At 38.5% G+C, this 23,965-nt stretch overlaps 1 protein-coding gene across 5 annotated transcripts in view; it reads left to right on the top strand.

Annotated features, from left to right (window-relative positions):
- Nucleotides 1-23,965, top strand: part of BLNK (B cell linker) — a 108,230-nt gene that overhangs the window by 5,590 nt on the left and 78,675 nt on the right. For all 5 annotated transcript variants that reach the window (XM_075026125.1, XM_075026123.1, XM_075026126.1 and 2 more), the window contains one exon: nt 3,935-3,997. In XM_075026125.1, coding sequence (XP_074882226.1) covers nt 3,935-3,997 — 63 coding nt within the window. The remainder of the gene's footprint in view (nt 1-3,934; nt 3,998-23,965) is intronic.

The raw sequence follows: 23,965 nt of genomic DNA, 5'->3' as shown, positions 1-23,965 counted from the left end.
TAATGATAATGTATCATTATTATGTGAACTTATTACAGTGAACAGCTACTCAGAGGATTAATTAGCGCAAAGCCTTTCAAGCTTAAAGGAAATCAGACTAATTAATAGAAGATGTAATGATTTTAAAGTACCCTGCAATTCTACAGCAAAATACAAGACAGAAAATTAATAACAATTGTTCAACAACTCAGAGGCTTCCAGGGAAATTTCAGCAGGCACACTGTAACTACTGGCTTTGGACTTGTTAGGAGAGAGTCTTCCAACTTTATAAAAAGCTGTTAATGCCTATGCTTACACTCGCATCACTGATTAAAGCAGCTAAGTGATCTAATTACTACAGTATAACCAACATTAAGTGCGTGGCCATTCTGCGTATCAAAGAGTAGCACTGGGGAGTAGCAGCCGTTTGCCTGCGGCCACCATGTACAGAGCAGCTCAGCTCCCCCTACCAGCGCTCCAGATACTACCCTCATTTCCACAGGCAGCCAATGTGCCGGGGGCTGTGCTGGATCTCTCCCTGAGACTGGGCATACATATGCATGAACCCTAAAATAAAGCTGTTAAGGTTGCAGAAACAAGCACTCAAATGGGCCAGAAGTGGGATTACCTGAATTTTCCCCCTTTTACATACACATCATGATAGTCTGTAATTGCTTCTTCATGTACTACCTTTTCCATTCACAAAACCCTGCCTCTTTCAATGCAGAGAAACCAGTATGTTTGTGCACTACTCTGGACTGTTACAGAAACTGTAAGATGCACAAGGCCAGGGCTTGCTGAAAAAGAGAGAATGAATTCATGGTAATGTTGATTTATTTCTGCCATGAAATATCAGATTCTGTCACTGCCCCAGCTCAGCATTTTTACCTGAACCCATGCAAGTCGCCCAGAAAAAAACGTGACATTTCCTGAGTGCTTGACTTGAAATTCCAGGCTCTGATTTGCAGAAGTGGCGAGAGCTGAGAGTTGCAATCACAGTGGCAGCTCTGCTCAGAAGGTAAAAATGCCGAAACATTGAATATGCAAATATGCATGTATATCTCTCAGATCCTAAATAGCTATAGTTAGGCATCCAAAACCACTGGATACTGTACGAGTTTTATTTCTCATGCACCTCAATTCCCCTTACTAATAGAGTTTTCATCTCACAGGGTGGTCTTAGAAAAAGCAGTTAATTAATGTTTCTGGAGTAGTCTGACAATAAAAAGACTGCTGAGCACTGAACAGAATGCAATATATCTAACAGCAGTTCAGGAATGTCACATCAGCTTTTATGTGCTGTGACTAAGGCTGGGTCTTCTAGAAGTAGTACACTGAGGTTGGTGCATAATATATATGTACAAGGCGTATGTACATATGTACAGTGCAATTTTAGCATTTCCTTAATGCTAACAGTCTTAATGATGTTTCCAAAAATAGATTTTTGGTGTAACAGAAGTTATTAACTAGCCATTCTGCAAAGTGTTTCCAGCATCATGAAAGTCATTTTGTATAAAATCAATAACTTCACTACTAAAAAAATAAACCCTACTGATTTTGCTTTTTTCCTCATAAATAAGTGAAGGTAATAATGGAAACCTGTTAGACATGTGCATGTACTTCCCTGTTATCTTGCACCTACACTATAATTGCAACAACACTGAGATATTCCATGTTGCATTCAGAGTTTATCTGCTTGGTCTCCATTTGCCTTGGAGTCTAGTCCCTCTGCTTGGTACTGATCTTAGTGCTATGAAGTTAATGTACTTGTAAGAAAATGAAAGCTTCCATGGTTATCACTAAACACCAGTGTGGTGGGTTGACCCTGGCTGGGTGCCAGGAGCCCACCAAAGCCACTCTATCACTCCCCCTCCTCAGCTGGACAGGGGGAGAAAATATAACAAAAGGCTCGTGGGTCAAGATAAGGACAGTTTAATAAAGTGAAAGCAAAGGTCGCGCATGAAAGCAAAGAAAAACAAATGATGTTATTCTCTCCTTCCCATCAGCAGGCAATGTCTGGCCACTTGCTGAGAAGCAGGGCTTCAGTAGGCGTAGTGGTTGCTCCAGAAGACAAAAATGCCCCCCTTCCGTCTCCCTTTACTTAGCTCTTATATCTAAGCTGACATCATATGGTATGGAATATCTGTTTGGTTAGTTTAAGTCAGCTGTCCTGGTTATGTGCCCTCCCAAGATCTTGCCCAGCCCCAGTGTGCCATTGGGGGGGGGAGCAAAAATGTTGGAGAGACAGCCTTGACGCTGTGCCAGCAGTAGCCAAAGCACTGGTGTGTTATCAACCCCTTTCTAGCTACCGATGCAGAGCATAGCACTACAAGGGCTGCTATGGGGAGAATTAACTCCATCTCAGCCAGACCCAATAAGTAATGAGACATCTGCTTGTCTAGCAAGATAACCAGGTAAAAAGATCAAATTTTCCCTCACACAAAAGTTACATACTTGATTAACACCATAAGGCAAAGCACAAAAGCAGCTCATCAGAGCCAGTAACTGGAGAGAGAGCCAACTAAATATAGATGGGCAAAAGCCAAGAGGAGAAAGCGTACATTACCTTGATTCTTTACCTCTCCATCATCAGTGCAACTGATGGCAAATTAACACATCCCACAACCAACCATTGGTCCAACACCCACGCCAATCGTCTCGTTTGAATTGTGATCTATTCTGCACTGCAAACAAGCAGCACTCTCCCAATCATAGTACAAAAGAACAATTTATAGACTCAAGCATATTGGCTTATAGGCCAAACATACTGTCTGAATATATGTCTGAATATGAAATTTGCATATCAGAAAAGTAGATAAAATACACTTTGAATGTTTTTAAGCGTGATCAGTTTTAAGTATTCTAGAAATAAATAATTATATTAGAAAAGCCACATAAATATTTCTATGAGAATAATTTATTTTCACTAATATTTCTCTGTTAGTGTCTGAGTTGGTCATTACTGCTAAGGAAATTTACAGTTATGCGTTACAAATACTAAAACTCATTTCAGGAGTGGTACATTCTTAAATAAAAGATTTCTAAATTTTTTCCCACTTTCCATGCATAACTGTAATTTCTTTCAAAAGCCAGGCTAAACCATCTAAGACACAGTGAGATATTTAGGACATCTTCAGCCATGCTCCATTTCTTACTACTTTTTGATAAAGAGAATCCAATGTGTCCACTTTTTTCCCAAATTACTATTTAGTTTCTGTCATAAAGCGATACTACTTCTGGGCATTCCTGTTTCATTTTAATTTATAATCAACACCAACTTTCTTAAAAAACACCACCACCGCAACCATGTTACAGAAAAGAAATCCTGTTTCTGAACTTGAATTCTTTACAGCAATGGCCCTCTATCACAGGAACTGCAAGACACACTTAGCCCAAACATTTACTGCTGAAGCCAAGCAGCAGCCAGGGCATAGAGAGGTTGGTAAACAGGCATGTAACAACAGACCTTTCTCCTAGATAGCCTTCATTTTCCAGCAGTCAGTGATATAGCCATTTCCTGAGGTGACTGCACGGCTACTGATGGACTTTTTTCTCAAGCTACCTTTTAACCTGTTTCTAATGCTGGCCTCCTCTTACTCCATAGCAATTAAAGTTCCACAGTGTATTTCTGTTGGGCTCCTTGTTCCATGTATCTTGTATTTGCTGCTTCATAATTTCATCTTGTCTACTCCATTCACAATTTTATCAGCCCTTGTGCCCTGTAATCTTTCTTCCTAAGAAAGAGGTGATACTGTGTCTTATCTCTTATGTGGAAGTCACTACCTATTTCTAAGCATTATAGTTATTCTGTCCAATATTCTTTTTCTAATTATATATGTCAAATAGTATAAAGATTTCCACAACCCCAAGTATTTAAGCATGGAAATATTAATTAGTTTGTTTACAAATGTCAAGTTTCATACTATTGTAATAATTCTATTTTTTCTCACCTCAGTTTGGCATGCCTGAATCTGCTGTGGTTGTAGAAAAACTGGGCATGAATGGATCTCATTTCTTGGTAAGCAAATTATTTCATCAGAGCTATCATTCAAGCATATTTCAGCATGAGGCTTGTATTCCTTACAGTGCCAGGAAATAATCTGACATTGTTCTTCTTTGTACACCCTTCATCAATTGCTCTGATGTCCCATTTTAGTGGGTTGATTTACATCTCTGACTCAAGGAACTCTGCTGCACAATAGAAATCCCAGCCAGCCCTTCTCCCCCTCCAGAGAAAGTGCAGATACGTAGAATCAGCCATTAACATACAACTGTGGCAGGGAATGTCTCATGAAATATGACTTAGAGAGGTTTGGGGTTTTTTTCAAGAATATAGATATTTTAAAGCCATTGTTCATGTAAAAGATTCTTCATAAAACTTGCATGATTAAGAACATTTACTAGTACAGAATTCTACATGAATTTTACAATAAAAGTTTACAGATACCATAAACATGTCTGAAAAAAATCCGGTAACTTCCTTTGTTGACCTCTGTAGAATTTTTTGCATAAGAGTATGGTTAATTGATTTTAATTAATTAGAAGAGAGGAATAGAATAACTCCTTGAACTGGGGCAATTCCTCCACCACTAATTCCATTCGTGTAGCTATTGAAGTAAAAGACCTCTAAGATCTATTTTAAAGGTAAAATAATTGTTATAATGTATTTAGGCACTGCAGGGAAATTATGTTTGCTTGGCACTTCATTGCTCAACAAAACTGTTTGCTGGATGCATCAGGAGTTCTATCTGCAGTTTGTGTTAACAAGGACTTCAATCCTGCAAAGTGATTCATTAGACCACAGCTACTTAGGTGCATACACGTTCAAAACTGCATGGCCACAGAATGACATTGGGGTTTACTAACAATTCATGCTAGTATAATAGGGCTAACAAAGCTGTCAAATAGAGACTGATCCCTGTCCCATCCATGCAGTATACACTGAATCCCTAAAGGTACTGTAATCTCGACTGCTGGATGAGAAGGAGTGAAGTTAAAGCTAAGTGTGAATGGGTTGGCTTCTTGTGCCTGCTGCAAGTAAAGCTGTACAGCAGCAGTGGAAAAGGCCATGGGAAATATTTTCAGACATTAGTGGTAACCTAATCAAAACACAAGTGAGAAAAGCAAAAGGAACAATGGATGATCTTTGGTGATGGTCTGCAATATAAAAGCAGTATGATTAAAAATGAAAGCATTTGCTAGTGTGTTCTATGTATTCTCTTTAACACATCTTTAAAGATTATTTTGCACTGCAGAAAACATGGCAGTATATGTGTGATACAATGAGCAACATCCATTTTTGATGGCATTGTAGAGAAAATGAGACAGGTCTCGCATAGCGGTAGTAACCTTCCTACAGCTTTTATGTGTTCTTTAATTGAATTGTTCAGTAGCATTGTCAATGTGATAAATCTGTAATAAGGTATGCTTGAAACAGAATTAATTATGACAATAGTAGAAAAATAACAATTCAAGAACCTGTATTTTGCTATCATTAACAGCAATATTTGAGTAACTACAAGATGCTGTCCTCTTATGTACAAGCTAGTATGTATATTAATTTGTAAGTAATTAAATCAATAGCCCACTTTTTTATTCTAAGCTCCTAGCCTACTGTACAGGAAACTTATACTATTCCAGGAATGAAAAGTTCCTTCTCTGTTACAAGGTGTCTGATTTAGAGAGCACACCTTAGTAGATTCACCTTAACAATGTACGATGGAGTAACCAGATAGCTAAGGTACACACTTCCACTCTGAAAACCTGAGTTTCTGTCTACACCACTTAAAGCGTGATTCCCTAACTGGATCTACTGGTTTGTGTAGAGCTGTCTGGAAATCCAAAATTCCAAAATCCTGATACTCTTATTCTGTCTGATTATTACCTTTGGCAAGAACCTTAAGTTTTGTGCCTCAGTTTATCATTCAGTTATAAGGGGCATATGGTTTACTTCACTATACTCTGCAAAGTCTTAGCAGAAGTTCAATATCACCTTTGGACATTGAGCTAAAAGTCAATACAGAAAAGCTGCCCATCTATCACTAGACAGCAGAGAACAAAAACCAACCAACCAAACAAACCCCATAAAACAGAAAACACTTGAACAAGCCTGATGCCATCTACTAAATAGTAGTAGCAGGTTTACTTTCACATACTAGTAATTTTTAAAAAGTAAATACAAGATTGCCATTATACATGTGTGCATAGAGACACTATGCACATGTGTTGATCTCATGATATATGTGCAGCGTTTCTATGTGCCTACCCAATGTTAGATGGATATTTAGATACAGATCTGGTTTTGCTATGAGATCTGTTAGGTATCATGGGACAGAAAATTCCTTCTAGTCTGGCAGATGAAGAAGAAAGCAACTCTCTGCCCTGTCTTCCATGCAAATTTAGTGAACTTTCCCCCAGCGTGCATTTGGAGAGGCACAATTTTCTGTTACCCTTGCACGCTCTGAAAAACTGTCTTCCATCCATGGGTGTTGCTGCAGAAAGCAGGTAAGAGCGCCTGCGAGGGCTGAGAGGACAGCCCGAGCAGAGCCAACTCGATCCCTACCTGCAGCCCTTCACACTTCTCAGGCAAGCCCTTCTCACCATAAAACTCCTCAGGCCTCCCCCGAGCTTCTGCCATGGCACCGACACCTTAAGCATATGCAGCACAGGCTTTTTGTGTTAGTGAGATATGCCAAAATTCAGAGAGGCCACGGGGTGCGCAGCGCGCTGGCCCGCTGGTGGGCCTCGCTGGCAGGGACATTTCTTGGAAAGCAATGCATGCAGCCAGCGTGCTGCATGTTATTGCAGGACAGAACCACCAACACACCAGATGTGCCTCTCTTCCTGTTGGTTTCAGCGAGGACACTCAGCTTTTTAATTTGTGCAAAGAAAGAATGTTGTCAGAAGTTGGGGAAATGCTGCAGAAAGTAATTATCCTAAAGCTCACCACTTAACTAACACAAAACTTCTTCAGGGGCCTTCCTGCACAACACATTCTTCATGTCAAATGCAAATTACATTTTATTTGAAAGTGAGTCAGCTGGATTTATCAATACTAAGGTCTTTTTGAAGTTCAAAATGTTAAAACTTGAGTCATGCAGGCACTGTAGCCACATAATCGGTGGTAAATTGGCCACACCACCTTAAATCAATCTTGACTGGTTTCAGAATAGAAATAATCAACATTTATATGGTGGTTTCTTTGATTATTTCTCGTCTTTGAGTGGCTAAAAGACAATCACTTTTATAGCAATATTATATTCTGTTTTATAAACATACTGAGTATCAAACTGATCTTTTATAGGAAACAAAATTACATGCATTTTATAAAAATTTAGAAGTAGTAGCTCTTCCTTTACACTTCTGTAGAATCTGAAAACACAAAAGGGTGGTATATTAGATCTGAAGCGTACCGTGCAGTTTCATTTTTTATCAATAGTACTATACTTGTGATAGTTATTCAATATGCAGGTCACATCTGAACGATGCTAATCTAGTCCTAATGTGCAAATCGGCATTTAGCCACAGCTGCGTTGCACAGAGCATATTATATTCTCCCGTGCTTTTTAATGTCTGAACTTGCTACACTGTACTCTGCTTTTCAGTTCCCTCTAAGAGTAGATTGCTTGTTTGATGTTTTTTTAAATTCTGTTTTGAATTCCCAGTGACAGATTGAAAAAGATATAAAAACCAGTGAATTTTTACTTTAACTTCAGAACTGAAAAAAGGTAGACTTTCTTATTGGATTTGTATATAGAAATTTACTAAAAGAAATCTCAAACATGGCAAAATGGTCAGACATTAATTGTAACAACTTTTGTGTATTTATCTTCTTTCTTGCCATTTCAAAATGTGTTTTGAATCGCATGGCTGGAATACGAGTGCCTTGGAGAAAACCAGTCCCATTTTCTCCACTTCTTACACAAGTGGGGTTTTTTGAGCAATGTTTAGAGAATGAAACCTGTTCTTCCTGTGGGAGATTCATGCCTCCCTGCCAGTGCAAAACACTGCCAAAGCTTGCCAGGTTCAACTCACCGAGGCTGTACTTTGACATCCATTTATGTCAGCACTGCTACTGAGAAAAAGCAGCTATCGTCTCACTTGAGTACTCCTTCCCATCCCTGCAATGCAGGAGCAGCAGAGAGGAAAGGACAGGAACCACATCTCCTTTCTCCAGTGACAACGACAACCGAACACACCACACCTAGAGCTCCTCTGTTGCGATGTGAATGCTGCAGAGTCCCACAAGACCAAAATCACTTCCCCAGTTTCAGCTAAGAGAGTGTTTCCCAATATTGCAAAATGGTAGTTTAGCAACATGGGGTAGGGGAATAGGTGGAAGGACAGATTAAAATTGGTTTTTGCTGCTTGGATATCTGTTAAGAAAGAACTAACCAGCAAAAGGTTCTGTTCAGTTGGATCTGACATCCATCCCTGTATACTTAGTTTTACAAATAAAATTTGGACCATGAATACCTTGAGTTTCCAGGCGAAAAAAAAATGTTTTCTAAGTCCTACATAAACAACAGAAATAATAAAATTAAACAACAGAAGTTAGAAACTGAAAGAACAGAAGTAAGAAGCTTGCTAAGCACGTCTTTATAACCTATTGCCTCTGGGAAAGGGCCAAAAAACTCTTGCAGTGTTTTCCCCAGGTATCAAGCAAGCATCGAAAGCTTGCATATGGGTGAAGTCCAGAAAAACGTAGCGCAAGTTGCAGGTACTGTTGAGTCACACTCTCAGGCTGGCCGTTGACAGCTAAATGCCACAATTCCATAGTCAGGGTTTAATAGTATACTGCTTATTTCAGAAAGCCATGAAAAAAGCTTTTTTACAGTCACACAAAACCTCAGTACTAACATTTTGGGGTATCCAAGTGTTTTGTGTGAGTAGAAGTGACGGAGGCATTGTTTGTCCTGCCTTTGGCAAGCACACAAGGTCCCCACGACAAAAACCAACAATTGTTCACCACGGAAAAGTGATGTTACAAAAATACGTATTTTCAGCTGCAAAAGATGATTAGGCCATGTAACTACATTAATTTAATTGCCTTTTTGCACAATTTCTATTCCTCTGACATTCCTTTGTCCTATTCACATTTATCTCCCATCTGACACAGAGACCCTCTCCTTTCCCCAATACACTTTGCAGGGACTGAGCCCCTCTTTGCCCCCTCCCCTTTACACATCCTTGCCTTAGGTGCTGTCCAACACCTAATGCTTTGCTTCTGCTTGGCTTTTGGCCAGGGTCCTCCTTCCCTTTTCTCCTCAGTTAGGTCCTATTGTTCATGAAAGGAAATTTCTCCTGCTGACATTTCTCATTGATTTGCAGTCCTATGGGCTTTCTTTATTTCCATCCTTCTCAGCTGTAGAGGTTCCCTGTCAGAGGCAGCTGAGCTGGCTCATATATGAAAGGTATTTTTTCAGAAACACCTTCATTTCCAGGTATTTCTGCAGGCTCTGGGCTCACTTTCTTGATGAAGAGCCTTGATAGTGGTAAAAGCCAGGCACATTAAGAGCTTGAACTCTTTTGTGCAAAGACAAGCAATCTTACCTTATAGTAGGTGCTTTACAGACTTTGAAAACACTGTTAAAATAAAGCTGTTTAAAATGAAAGTTTCTCAGGGCAGGTGGAAACTGAAAATAGTTTCTCCTCAGAGGAGATGGATGCAAAGCATTAAAACAAAGGGTAGAAAATGTAACAAAGAGCAGATAAGTGCAATCTTTGCCCCTTAGCCGTTCTTGCAGAGTGATGCAGGGGGGCTGCCAGCGAAAGGACAGTTAGCAACAGCTTCCTAGGTCACCCTGAACATCATCGGCTGTCAAGTAGGGAGGGTTTTGGTTCTGTTTCTTGCAGTTTCTAAATAAATAGGAAACTGTTTCTAAAAGCAGAATCACAGGTACTTACAGTCATTTCAAAAAGAGGAAACGATAAGAAGATACCATAGAAAGGAGGCAAATGTCGTTAAACATATAAAGTAACTAGAATCAAAGAGTGACCTTAAAGAGACCAGGGCTAAAAGGGAGATATTTTACAGTTTAGCACATCTGCTGCTTATCAACCATCTTCAATTAAGTAGTAAGTTACAAGGGCACCAAATATTCAAATATCCTCAACAAAGCATAAGGCATCTGTAAAGTAAAAGCAGAATTTGCATATTTATCCTTATTCTTCAAAAAAAACCCAAAAAAACCAGAAGATAAATATGAAGATAGGTTACTGAATGTAGATATAATTTCAGCAATCTAGGGCACCATGAAGTTATGCATCATTATCTGACACATAAGAACAAAGGTATTTTAGCTATTAATTTCAAAATATATTAATATTAGTGAAGAAAACACTTAAAAGAAAATATTAGGCTAAGATACAAAGTCAAACATTATTATCACCAGATTCCCATGAATGTTAGCTTAGAAACTGAATTTTTATCCAATCATTTTGAATTATCTTCCTGCTAAGTATTTTCAATATCTTAAAAGCCATTTAATAAAACTGTCTAACACCATGATCTAGGAATGTAATCCTGTAGTACAAAATGCTGAGCCAGTGCAAAAGTATTCATTGCAGGAGTAGCCCCTTATTTTTTTCTGAGACAGAAGAACATTTCTGTTTATATTTCAAATGCTGCTGCCAGAAATGATGTGAACATAAATTTGTTTGGTTTATGCAGTAGCTGTGAATGATGGGAAGTGCTTGTCTGCTTTCCAGTCTTTAAGCTCTGGCACACAACAATCCAATCAAATTCTTAATGTCAAATTAGTCATAATTACATTAAATATGGATTAAAGGAATATCTTTTGATGAAGAATTCTTTGTTCTTAAAGTTTACTGATAATTTTAAATGTTATTAAAAATATCCTTCAAGATTTGTGGACCTTTCAAATTCAAGGAACATGAAAAAGAATGTAAGAACTTGTGGAAATTTTTAAGCCATTGTGTCATGGTTTCCAACATTGATTTTTTTAAGCACTGAGCTGAAAAACAGAAAAACTCCACACAGTCTCAGGCCTTCCAATTGTGAACTTCCTCCTGTTTCGGCTTTATTCAAACATCCTAGTTATATAAACACACCCCCTCTGAAATATTTTTAAGAAATTGTCTTTAGAGACAATTTGTGATTTGAAGATTCTTCATTTTGGGTGCTTTTGTACTCTTTCCTTCCTCAAAAATCAGGAGCTTTTACAATGCGTGCAAGTTGCAACTTCACAACACTAATGCCTAAAATCATTAGTCATTTTTTAAAATCTAGTCAGGAACTATAATCACTCTCCCATTGTTAAATACCAGCTGCTAACCATTTCAGAAATCTTCTAGAGTCCCTAAAATGTCACAGTTTAGTCCTGCCACTTTCATATTAGCTGTTCCCAATACAAGGCTATACAGTCCTAATTCTCCACTCTTTATTTTATCCTTGAAGAGGCAGGTGAATGTGGGAAACTGATACTAAAGTGCCAAGTTCAGTTTATTATTGTTTATCAAGACTGATCTTACAAAAAACAAAGACAGAAAATTCATCAGTAGGCAAAGGCATATTCTAAGTTACATAAAGATTATTTAATGAAGTAATTATAAGTTTCAGTGAGCAAGTCCCACAGGAAGTCAGCAAAATATCTCAAGCAGAGAAGAGAGCAGGTTGTACCTTCTCCCAACACATACTTTTCTTACTAAAATTACTTATATGTGCATATGTGAGTGGACCAAATTTGTCATGACATACTGATAGCTGCAGCTCCAGCAATGCAAAGCTACCAAACTAGAAGATTAGAGGCAGTTTTGTCTATGCTTGTCTGAATGTCACTCAAGACACACAGCAGTTCGAAAGCATTAGCTGACTGTGACTTCTGGAAGCATTTGAGGAAGTTATACTTCATGATTTTCTAACGAAGAACTAAACTGGAACAATCAGTGGGAATTTCCCAGAGATACAGATTTAGACAAGGCCACATTTATAAGATGGGCACTCTACCTTTCTGGCAGAAAATGAAGCTCAGGAATGCAAGCTTTGCAGGAGCACTTGGCTTTTAAAAATTAAAAGACCATTTTCACAGAAGAATGAGAAAGACCTGAACTAATGGGTGGGAACACTAATTAATCTGCAAATAGCATTTCCTTCCGTAAATACTGTTTTCTATGAACCCAAAATGACTGAAAGATTAGAGAATTCAAAAAGAAAAAAATCTCTTTTGCTCCTACTGTACATCCACAGCAGTTATGTGTACAAGCCATTTTATCAACAGAGCCTATGCTGGTTCTGTGAAAGGGTGTGTTACATTAAAAATTGCAGGTACAAGAGACATGAAAGCAAAGCTGAAAATTAATCAGGAGGTAACAGTGTGTCTGCAGGAAGGGAAAGCCTAAGCCCATTTGATTTTGCTGGTCTCATACCTATACGACATCTCACATACATCCTTAATACAATGAGGGAAACTGAAAGAATTTATGTTCATTTTGGGGTCCAATTTCTTTCTCAGGAATCTTTTTTATTATTAGAAATTTTAATTTATAAGAAAATTTACTCTTACAACATCAACTTATAATGGCCATAGAGTTACCCTGAGTAGCATCTTCTTTTAAGAGTAGAAGAAATACTGGAAATCTAGAAATCATGTAACAAATACAGCAGTGAAAACAATAGGTCATACATGTCTGGACCACACTGACCAGACCAAACTCATAACTCTGTCATTCCTTAACATCATGAAGCTGCAAAGAAGTTGACAATAAATTCAAAGGAGACGCGATCTCAGCCTAATTAAACCAGGAGTTCCCCAGTATAATCCACTCGCACTGATTCAACTGTCTTGTTGATGAGGGGGACCATAGTGCTCTTAGCCTGAAAGATATTTCTGAAAGTTTCTGGGAAAATACTTCTTTCTGCAGCAAAGACTAAAAACCAGCTGAATATTATTGATTCTCATGAGAAAGTATGAACAAGGTTAAAAATCAATGTTGTAAAGGAGTTTTTCTAAGAAAGGGACAACTCTTAGAGCTCTGTTGGTTTGGAAAGGTGAATGCATACAATTCTACTGAAAACAAGGAAATCCTGTGAGAACCAGGGAGTATAGCAGGGATAAAGGACTCCCCGGGAACAGGCCAGGAAGAGTCTGAAGTTTTAAGTTGTTTATTTCCACTGGGTTCAGGAAGTAAGGACTTCATAAATTTTCTATGAGAATACAGGATTGCATTAAATAATATAGCTGGCTTTAGCGTAAGTTTCTACTCCAGACAGAGGGAACCTGGAAAGGCCCCAAATATTAACATGCTACTCGGGCCAGTGGGTGATGCTAGTGCCAAAATGAGCTACATTTCCAGGAAGATACATTTTGAGCTGCTATTCCTGATGAATCAAAGCAGAACTAATTGGAGTTCTGACTGCAGAATTGAAATATGGCTAGAAATAATTATTAAAAAATAAATAAATTAAAGCAACTTTAATTTCCCAAAAGAGCAGAGAAAGAAGTATGCTTTTGTTGAAACAACTTCTAAACCTGTCAGGATACTGCTACTATAAAGCTACTAAATGTAAACTGACATAAACTAAAGCAAAAAAGTACACTGTTATTCCGAACAAGACATTCACAGGGGTGTTACATGCAGATGATTATGCCAGGATGGTTCTGCTGGTAAATTTTTCAGGTAGACATGCTTGTAGCCTAAGAGCTTGATATAACCTACAATAACCTGAGCACATTTTGCTAATGCTGACTGAGCTGTTATGGCTTTATTAAAAGGCTTAACACAGCTAAAATAAAAATCCATGAAGTCTGCAATGCAAATTTATAGAAACAAGAAACACAGAGGCAGATAAAGACCAAGTTACCAAGTGTCAAGGGGTTTCCCTTAGTAAAATGAAGCCATCCTGTTTTCTTTTACATGATGCCATCTGCTCAGAATAAGCATAATGCTGGGGGGGCGGGGGAGGGGGGAGGAAGCAAACAAAACAGGAACAGCAAACCTATAGATTGCTGCAAATGTAGTGACTGCTAAATTTCAGTGTAATATTGTCTTTAATTTAAAATCAGCAGACGGCTTGCACAACCTGTCAGTTATCAACATGCTGTTAAAAGCAACGAAAGCTTGCAGCCATTCCTAGAAGGGCTCAGAGGACACTATTAAATATTTATCAATCTTTCCATGCCTAAAAAATCATGGAATTTGCCCACATTAAAAACCAAAACAAAATAACAAAAAAACCCAAACAAACAAAACAAAAAAACCCACACATACAAATGCAATTGCAGAGATCTTTCATTAGTGAGTTTTCCCAGTGCCAATTCTGTGCATAAGCACAGACTTAGCATTAGGGAATCTGGCTTGAAGTTTGGGTTACATTGCTGGAAAACCACATCACACACTGGTGCTCATAAAGAGGCGTGCTGGAAAGAAATTAGAATTCCCAAAGGTCCCACAAAACCAGTGCTTAGAGGAATAAGAATTTCAATCATCTCATGTATTTTAGGCCTCTGGAATACTGAAGGGTGAAATCTATCCAAAATTCACATTAGTGTGGCAAATGCAGAAGCATGGCTTCTACTTGTAGGGTACTTGGTTTCCTGTAGGTACTATTACCTGCACTATTTTTGCATTAGTTTGCATTAGTAAACAAATAGGCACAGAGATCTGCTGTAGAATGCTTGTCTTTTGTTTCTGTGCTTTTCTTTTTATTTCCTCCACTGTTCCTGTGTAGCTGGGCTTTTTCACTTAACCATTTAACTATTTTGCCCCTTGCTACTTGAATGCAATCTACATTTTTAAAAGGTGTTGTCTGCATCCATTGCAACATAGTCCTTGAAAAGCGTAAGACTGCAAACTATTAAAACCTTACAAATGCTTGGGTTTGATTTGTCATGGTATGACCCTGATGGAGTAAAAACTTGATTTTCTATTAAACTTGCTTAAAAGTCCCAGTATACTAAAGCAACATCTGATCAGCATAATACCAGTAGGCAGAGTGCTTAACTATCTGAATGTGGGATAAGATAGAAACAAATAACTATACAGGTTGTGCAATTTTTCTGTTAAAAAAAATATACAGACACTAGATTACAACTGTATATTTGATATTTATAGCTGACAACCTATTTCACTTGCTCAGAACTACCCAAGGAAAATGTTGGCATTTGCCCTGAATCTCTAGTTTCCTGTGAAGGGGGAAATGCAACACGTCATTTGTGCATTAGATTGTCTGGGTCCTGTAGTATATAAAAAGCAGATTAAAGAAATGTCTATATGTGCCAGCATCATGTTGTAAGTGAAAGAGACTCTTCACTGGAACAAACCAACCTACCTGAAAAACTTAACCTGAATGCTTTTGATTCAGCTAGTTCACAGAGTATCTGAAATGCATCTGTACAAACACAGCCCTGAATTTTAAAGAGGCTATAGGAAGAAAAGCAAATAAAATCTGTAAGAATGAGGGTATCGTCCCCAAAGCCCAGAGTTATATTTGGTCATAGCATATACACTTTCCCAACAGAAAGTCCTCTACCAACTAAATTTCAGTCTTTTTTAGAACTGCACCATGCATTATTTATGGTGTTATCATTTCTTCCTTTTCCCTGTCCAATTAAGTATTCTTGAACTTTACAGTGTAGCACTACATTTTCTGTTGGGTCTTCAAGGATTTTTGTGACTGTGCTCATGAATAAATTCAGGAACATAAGAAACTGAGGAACTCAACAACTGGGTCATAGGAGATTATTTTTTTGTTATGTTTTCCTATGTTTTTCATCATAACACAAACCACCACATTGGTTCTAAATGGGAGACATACCTATTTGAGCAGCACAGCTAAAATGGGTATAATCTGACATTTGCAGACAATAGCTGGATTTCCACAACATAACATGAAATACGGTTCCAAGGCCAAGAATTTCTTGAATATGATTTTGCCTTTGTTGAGCTTCAGTTTGAAGTAACTCATATTCATGAAATCTTGGATATGAATTTTAATCAGCTAAAGCCAAATAGAACCACTTTTGTCATGCTAAATGGTACCCAGATCCACAGACACTCCACATAAGCATGGCCATCAGTCAGAAGGCTAACAACTATCCCAACATCCATCATCTGAACATGTGTGTGCTCACATACACATCTGATTGAGCTGCAGGTTCACTCTCTCACATACAGATAACAGTGGGAAGCAGTATTCATTTTACAAACATGTTAGAATGTGAAATGCCAGGGTCTTTTACTTGGCAGGTGATGCAATACAAGAAAATGAGGAAAAACAAATAGAAGACATGTGGTCATACTATGCAGGTATATTACATGGTTGGGTAATTACAGTCACTTGTAAAAAGCAGTAGAGTTAGAGACCATTAAAGGAAAAGAAAATGGACTTTTATTACTTAATGCTTTATTTTTCTGGAGTAGAAATACAATACTTTTGTTTAGGTTTATGTAGGAGGTGCACACCATTATGCGTTATATCATTAATTTATAAGGAGAAATTTCTAAATGGATTTTGTTTTCTAAGTCAACAAGTCTGAAGTTTAAAACCTGTTTTTCCCTCCCCTCCAATATTGAGAAAAGTAAGTGAAAATAAAATACAGATTTAGCAACAACACCCATTATGTGGCCATCTTAATTTCTCAAGGAGATGTTTTTTTACATTTTTACATTTTAGTTGCACCAGAAATAGCTACAAGTAGTTGTATCCTTTAATTGAAAAGATATGATCATTGCTAGTAGCTTTAGTCACTACAGTGAATGTGGAAAGCCATGCTGAAAAATAGTACTTAAAACGTTTATTGAAATATGAAGGAAACTTATGTAATCAAAATTGACTGCTTTCATCCAATAGTTATTTTATTTTGCCTGTGGTCACTTAAAAAAAAGACTTGATTCACATTGATATGGAACCCATTACAAACCTTTTAACACAGTGGTGGATTAACTTCTAATATATATACAAAATTTGTCAATATTTGACATTTAATTAGTTGACTCATATCAAAATTCAAATATTTTTCTATTTTTGTGTTCTTTTCCTGTTTTACAAGCATATGTGCCCAGTCATAAGGATGGCTGTTATATAAGATATGGTCATTGTCCATTTTTGCCTCTTGACTTTCACAAATCCATCAAATCATTCAGAGAGCAGCATGGGATTTTTATATTAGTGCTCAATGTTAATTCAATTTCTAGTTTGCTTCTGCATGTAGACCATAGTACATGACAGTCACTCCGCACTATAAATTGGTTTAAAACCTTGATTAAAGCATTTTAAATGGCACGTAAGCAAAAATGGAAATATTCACTGTAAGTTAAATTTCAGAGTTAGTTAATGGTTGGAGGGTGAGAAAGGGAGAGAAAAAGAAACCAACGAACAGTGACTTTTTCCTAAAAAGAAGCTACTACCACACAGAAGGCACATGGGGTTGGGAGACTAATAAAATTAATGTATTAGTCTCTCTTGTGCTAGTATAATTATCACTGGCTTTCAGATACCATTATAATGACAGACTAATATTAGAACTGGTTGCAAATATGTGTATTGTATCCCTGGAATTAGCTTATTTTTGAAGCCATGTGAATCTTTAGAAATTTCTAGGATGTGAAAGGACATTTGCATGTAGAGTTTTGACCTCTTCTCTTGCTCTTTGCCCATTAATGTTTCTCAGCTGGCTTGTCTTCTAACATTCCAAAACTTTCAGTAGCTTTCAAAGCTCAACTTTTCTCAAAAAAAAAAAAAAAAAAAAAATGCTGCTTTTCCTTTCTCCTCCCACTCGTAAACTCTGCACAAGCTTGCTAATAGATTTAAACATATACTGCTCCAAAACAGTCAGATGGTACCAAACTGAAATTCAAATGTTAATGTTTCATGAACTGCCAGGAAACAAAACAGTGTCTGTATCTCAGTGGAAATCTGGCATTTCTTGTAAGCATTTAATCTTGGTTGTCAACAACATGTTGGGTCATTGACTTGTAAAGCCTTGAAACAAAGATATTTCTTTTTAGATATTTTAAGTATATATCCTACTATTTCATCATTGCAAGAACCACACTTGCTAACTACTGTAATTTAAATTCAAAAAATTGGTAGAAACTTTTTTTTCTAAAAGAGATTCATGTATGCTTACACATAGTGGAACAGTAACTTCAATGACATTTGGCACCATTTTTATAACTCACTTTTTAATTGCCTTATTCACAAGTAACTCGGGTCACTTCAAGAAAGAGCCAAAAGGAAGTCTGTTTCAGATCCATTCCTGAACAGCATCTAATGCTATAAAATCAACGCAGAACATTCTAACAGCAGGATTATACAGTCTGAATACTTAGAAGCTTTGAGAACTTCATATGTAGATATTGGCTAACATCAAGCATCAAACAGAAAAGACTGATATTTACATTTTTGAAGACTCATAGTGCTGAGGGGGAAGGGAATGAGGTACACACTGGCTGCCCCAAGACCTTGAATAAGTATTCAGATCCAGCATGAAATCCAAATAAATAAAAGTTTGTGTATAAAGACCAAGCAGCAATACAGAAATAGAAAAAAACAATACTGTATCGTTTACATACCGGTATTCTGCAGAGAAACATATATGCACACAAACACCAGCAACTTTATTTAACCCAGTGAGTCCTGTATCCTAAACTCTATCTCCTTTTTCCTACTGAAATTCAACTAATAGTTTAACATATACTGGATAGATATACATCGCTTGATAAATGGGTCATTATACTGTTAAATTTCCATATAAGAACAAAGGAGATGAGAAACTTTCAAAGCACCTTTTCCTTTGCTTCTTTCTAACTGGCATTATCTGTTCAGCTCATGATAGCTAAAGTAAAAGGAAATCAAACTTCTAAAATTAAGTTTCTCTACCTTCATAGCTGTCTCCACAACGATCTATCATCCAGAAGCATCATTAGCATCAGACATGTTGCACTGACAGAAGATATTTTTGATTGCATTGGACCAGAAAAGATTTTAATTAAACCATTTAAGCACACTAACAAATCTAATGGCATCCCAGAAAGGCAGGGGATGTTGGGGTGTGGGGGAGGGAGTGTTATATTTACAGGCTGTCTGTCAAATTTCCAAATTGGGAAAAATAAAGTAGATGTTTAAATCAAATATCCTTAACCTCTTTGTAGCCAAGTACTTACAAGAAAATTTCTAAAGCTCTTTGTGTCACTGGTAAGCATTGATTAATACTGTACTAGTCTGGCTCTGCCCCTTCAAGAGGTGGCTCTCATGATTTGGGGTTGCCCTGGCCATAAACCACTAAGCAGCACTCTGCACAGCATCACAGAGCAGAAGAGAGGTCGCCACTCCATACTATACGTGTCTTCCACCCCATCTTAGAAGTCCTCATCCACACTCACCATGCTGTGACCCAACACAGATGAGGTTCATGCTTTGAATGAAGACATCTACTGACATAAACAACTACACGTGCCTTTCTCCAGTGGCAGAAATGGCTGCTTCTGTTTGAGCCAGTGCCACATGCTGCATGCAGTATTGGCAGCTGGTCTCTACAACACAAAACAGTCATGAAGGCTGAGTTCTTACAACTTTAGATCTAGCGCGTATACTTTACAGTAAAGGATCTTCACTGTATTGAATCTTGACAATACTGCTCCTTACCTAAATTACCACAACTGCGTATGGTGTTCCTTCTCCTACTTGCAGTGACCTGCCGGCACCTTAAAGTCTATCTTTTCTCAAAGTTATTTCAGCCATTGAAACGCAGGAGTCATGATCTTGCTGACGGACTCTGTGATTGCCCACTATTAGTGACATTGCTTACTGTGGCTGAGATAACACGATTAAAGAAAATCAACTGCTCATTTTCAAGATGCCTACAGATACACATACACAACATTTTCGTGACTGTATGAATTAAAGAGTATCTATACCAGATAGCTATAACCATTGTGATTATTAAAATGAAGCTAAACCATTGTGATTATTAAAATGAAGCTAAACAGTGAAACTAAAGCACTACCTCAAGAATATAAACCAGTATCAATGAAGGTACAGCAAATCTATCCCACTATCCAGGGGGTACATTCAAAGTTATGTAGCTCAGCACATTTCTGGGTGGGCATATAAAATTGTTACTTCAACATAAATGTGCAAGGAGCTTATGATGTGATTTATTTCCAAACAGAAGGTGGCCAGCCATTGGAGCACTTGGAGCTGCCAGGCATGTACAAAGTCACATTGGACTTCTGATTCAGCAAGAGCATTTATTCTTATCATTAAGATTAGCTACTTCTAGTTCCCTTGATGAAATGTAATGTGCTTACAATTATGCATATGATCCTTCTTAATCTTTCAAGAATACTCTCACATTTCAAGAATACTCTCACGTACAGGTTTTGCTTTTAAGACTGCTGCTGCAGTTTTAAGATTGCTGACCACTTCTGCTATAGTATTTGCTCTGAGACGTGAGACAATTCTCATACTCCTTCTGTACAGCCTTTTCAGGCTCAGCTATTTCCCAGCACTTCTTGTTATAATTATTGTTTTTGTCCAGATGCAGGAAGGCGGAATGCAGCTGCTTCTGCAGGCAGTGTCAGCAGGGAGCACTTCTGCACAGTTCCCAGGCCCTTGGCCAGCAGGGGAGAGATGAAGGCCCAAAGTCCCCCACTTTCTGGGATTCTCCAAGATTGATCCCATTGCTCCCAAGAGCCTGACACACCTGCGGAGTCTCTCTATTCAATTATTTGTCCTGTATAGCAGCATTTAAGTAGGATTATGACTTAACTTTCCCCAAGGAACAAGGGTACTTGCCAGTCTCACCTATCAGTGACCTGAGAATTGATTCCTGCTGTGTTATTTCCTGTTGTCATTTTCAGTCTCCCTCACAAGAGCAGGATGGAAACTCTTAATACCCAGAAAAGAGAGAGAACTTTTGTTTTTCAATGCAGTGCACAGAGCATCTTCCACTGAGGCAGCCTCTGCTGCCATTCCTGGACAGTACTCTTCCTACTAAGTCAAGATTCAAAATCTGAAAATGCCACACCACAATCATTTTAGCTCCTGCCTCCCTCAATTTCCTCAATAAGCAAATTAGATTAACTCAAGGGACAGTTTCATACCCAGGTAAAGGGGCAATGCTCCTCCTTCCACCTTTGCCACGTGTTGTCATTCCACACACATGCTTTTGCTAGCACTAGGTCTCACTTGGTCACAAAGGCAGTGCATCAAGGTTTTAGCCATATAAAAAAAAAGTTTCCATCTGGATATTTTTCAGCCAGGCCCCTTCCCTAATGCAGCTCACCTCACAACTGCTGGTGACAGCATGGAGGAGGCAGAGGAAGTGCAGTGCCAGAGAATACACCTTTCCAGGAGGTTTACAGCAGCTGTGAAAAACACAGCTTCAGTGAGAAATTTCACGCAATCCCAGACAACTGAAGAGGCTGCTGCCAGTAACAGGGTGGCTCTCCTCACCAACCATTTTCTCCACACACACACACTCCCACCTCCTCCCCTTTCTAGCCAGAAGCTTCCCTCGGTTCAAGGGAAATCCCTTGTTTTGTTTGCAGCTGGTTCAACTCACAAAAAGGTCAGAGAAGCACCAGAGTCAGCACAGGGATGGGAGACATTCCTGCATGACAGGAGTTGAGGGAGAAGGGAGGGAGCAGGACTGGCCCTGTAGCAGTCACAAGCCACTGGGACATTCAGGTGCCTCGCAGAGCTTCCCCCCAGCCCTGCCTGGTGGCACCTTGCTGGCATCAGGGAGATAGCACCAGAAGGGCTCCATGCTAGCTTCGTTTTATCAAACATTCCCCCCAGAAATAGGCTATGAGGCAATTAAAATAAAACTTGCTTGGGTTATCTAGGGGCAAGAGACTCTGTCAGAGGTAGGGAGGATCCTGGAAGAGCCCCCGTACTCCCACCTCAGCAAGAGCCTGGTACATGGGCCATGGTGGAGAGGTCTGCTCGCTTAAGGATATATGAGGTAGCAAAACCAAATTGTTTAGGTAGGAAAAGATGAACTAGAAAGAAATTGCACATAAGCACACAACCAAGGGAGAGCCTTGTTTTCACAACAGTGTTGTTTTAATAAGTTAGACACAGAGGGTCACCACTTGACTCAGATCACCTGCATGCAGTTATTGGAAGGGGACTTGGGTAGCTGGAAGCAGCAGCTGGCCTCAGATGCAGTTCAGCCCTGTCAAAGGGCAAGAGTATTAAAAGAAGCTGACAGTGTAAATCCTGTTAGATGTCACTATTAAGGCGTGTCCAAAACTGGTCAACAGCCTAGTGCATTCCCACCTTGGTCTGAGTCCTGGGGAAAGGTCAATTCCTAAAGCACCAGTTCTGCTTCCAGCAGAGCCCTGTGCTGAGGACATTTCTGCAACATGTCCTGTTTCTTGGAGATCTAGGGTCACTGGTATCTTGCCTACAGACTAGAAATATTTTCCAGGCCATTAATTCTTGGATGTGGCCAAAAATGGAACTTCTAACACTTCAGTACTTCCCTTTATTCTGAATCAGAATGAATAGTTGCAAGTTTCCCATAAAAGTAAAAATAAAATGCTTTGGAACCCCTAAAGCAATAGCACTGACATGGCTCATTTGGGCCTTTTACCTTATATTAAAAACATCAAAATAAATTGATTCAGCTTTGCCAAAATTTTTTATACATTCTTAATCATTGATTAAGTGAAAGGAGTCCTGCAAAACAATCTGTTTTAAATAACAAAGCATTTTTAGAGAGAAATGGTTCAGCTAGAAGACTTTCAGCTGGCTCTTCTGAATTCTCTTTTCTCAAAAAAAAAACAACCAAAAAACACACACCACAGATCAGGCTTCTAATCTTGCAGCTCATATCAGCAGCAGGCTCTGCTGGTTTTTGCTGTGGCTAAATTTCTAGTGGTCATAACTTATTTCTGTATGTGGTGACTTGTTTCCTTTTTTCAAACACTAAAACCCATTTTAATTTGCTTAAGCATATAGCAGTGCGTTACCATAAAGATATGGGAAGTGGTTTTATTTTCTGTGTTCCAGTAAGTGTCCTTTCAATAAGGACATGCAAATACAGAGCTGAGCCCACAGAGCATTACACTGTCAGTGAGGAAGACAATATAATTTTTAAAAGAACCTTGGAAACCTCCCATGTCTCCATCAGGTCAGCCTAAGACTAATGGGGACACCCATGTTCTAGGAAAAATAACATGAACTTTCCCATTGCATGCACTAAATGACAGATTTATGTTGCAGATCAAGCTTTACTGTCTTAGACCAAGGCTATTTCTGCAGCCAGCTTTCAAGGAGGGGAGCATTCATTCAGCATGTGAGATTGAGTAAGACAGGTTCAAAAAAGTCTGGGATAGCCAAGTGTGAGCAAGCAGCTCCTGGGGTATAGAATGGGCTGGAAACCCTAGGTCATAAACAAATCATAGGCAAAGCCACTCATAACTTATATGAGAACAGAGAATCAACTAGTTTAATCTTTCATTGGAGCTCTTGCAAAGCAAAATTGGTTAACCTTAAATGTGTGCACTTTATGTACTACTGCAAAAGGCAGTTTCCTCAAAATAACGTAAGCCACAGGGATTCACTGAGCTACTATTGCAGAAAAATATCTTTCAAAGAAAAAACAAGTTTCTAGCATCGCAACAGTTAAATAAATGCAGAAGGGTACGCAATACAGACTCCTCAGCCTTGGAGTTCTGGCAAAACCATACAGTATTTCAATGCATATTAAACCTAATCAAATCATTCATTGAAAAACTTTGTTTTCACTTGAAATGATAGAGCAGCAATACTACAAACAGATCTCCATCAATGGTGCTAAAGTAATCCTGACTGTCCTAAAAATGTAAAATACTCTACTATTCCTTCCAGCATGATAGACATCTAGATCTCAAACTCCCATAATGTGTTGAACGCAGTTCTTGGTAACACAACATTAGATGAGCAGTTTTGTTTCACTAGAACCATGCCTGAGGACCAAATACCAGCAGCACTTCCCAATGACTGACAAATTCACTGTGGCCCAAGAAACCCATC

Source organism: Buteo buteo, chromosome 4, assembly GCF_964188355.1.
Source record: "Buteo buteo chromosome 4, bButBut1.hap1.1, whole genome shotgun sequence".
Classification (NCBI taxonomy): Eukaryota; Metazoa; Chordata; class Aves; order Accipitriformes; family Accipitridae; genus Buteo; species Buteo buteo.
This window is presented reverse-complemented; position numbering and strand designations above follow the sequence as displayed.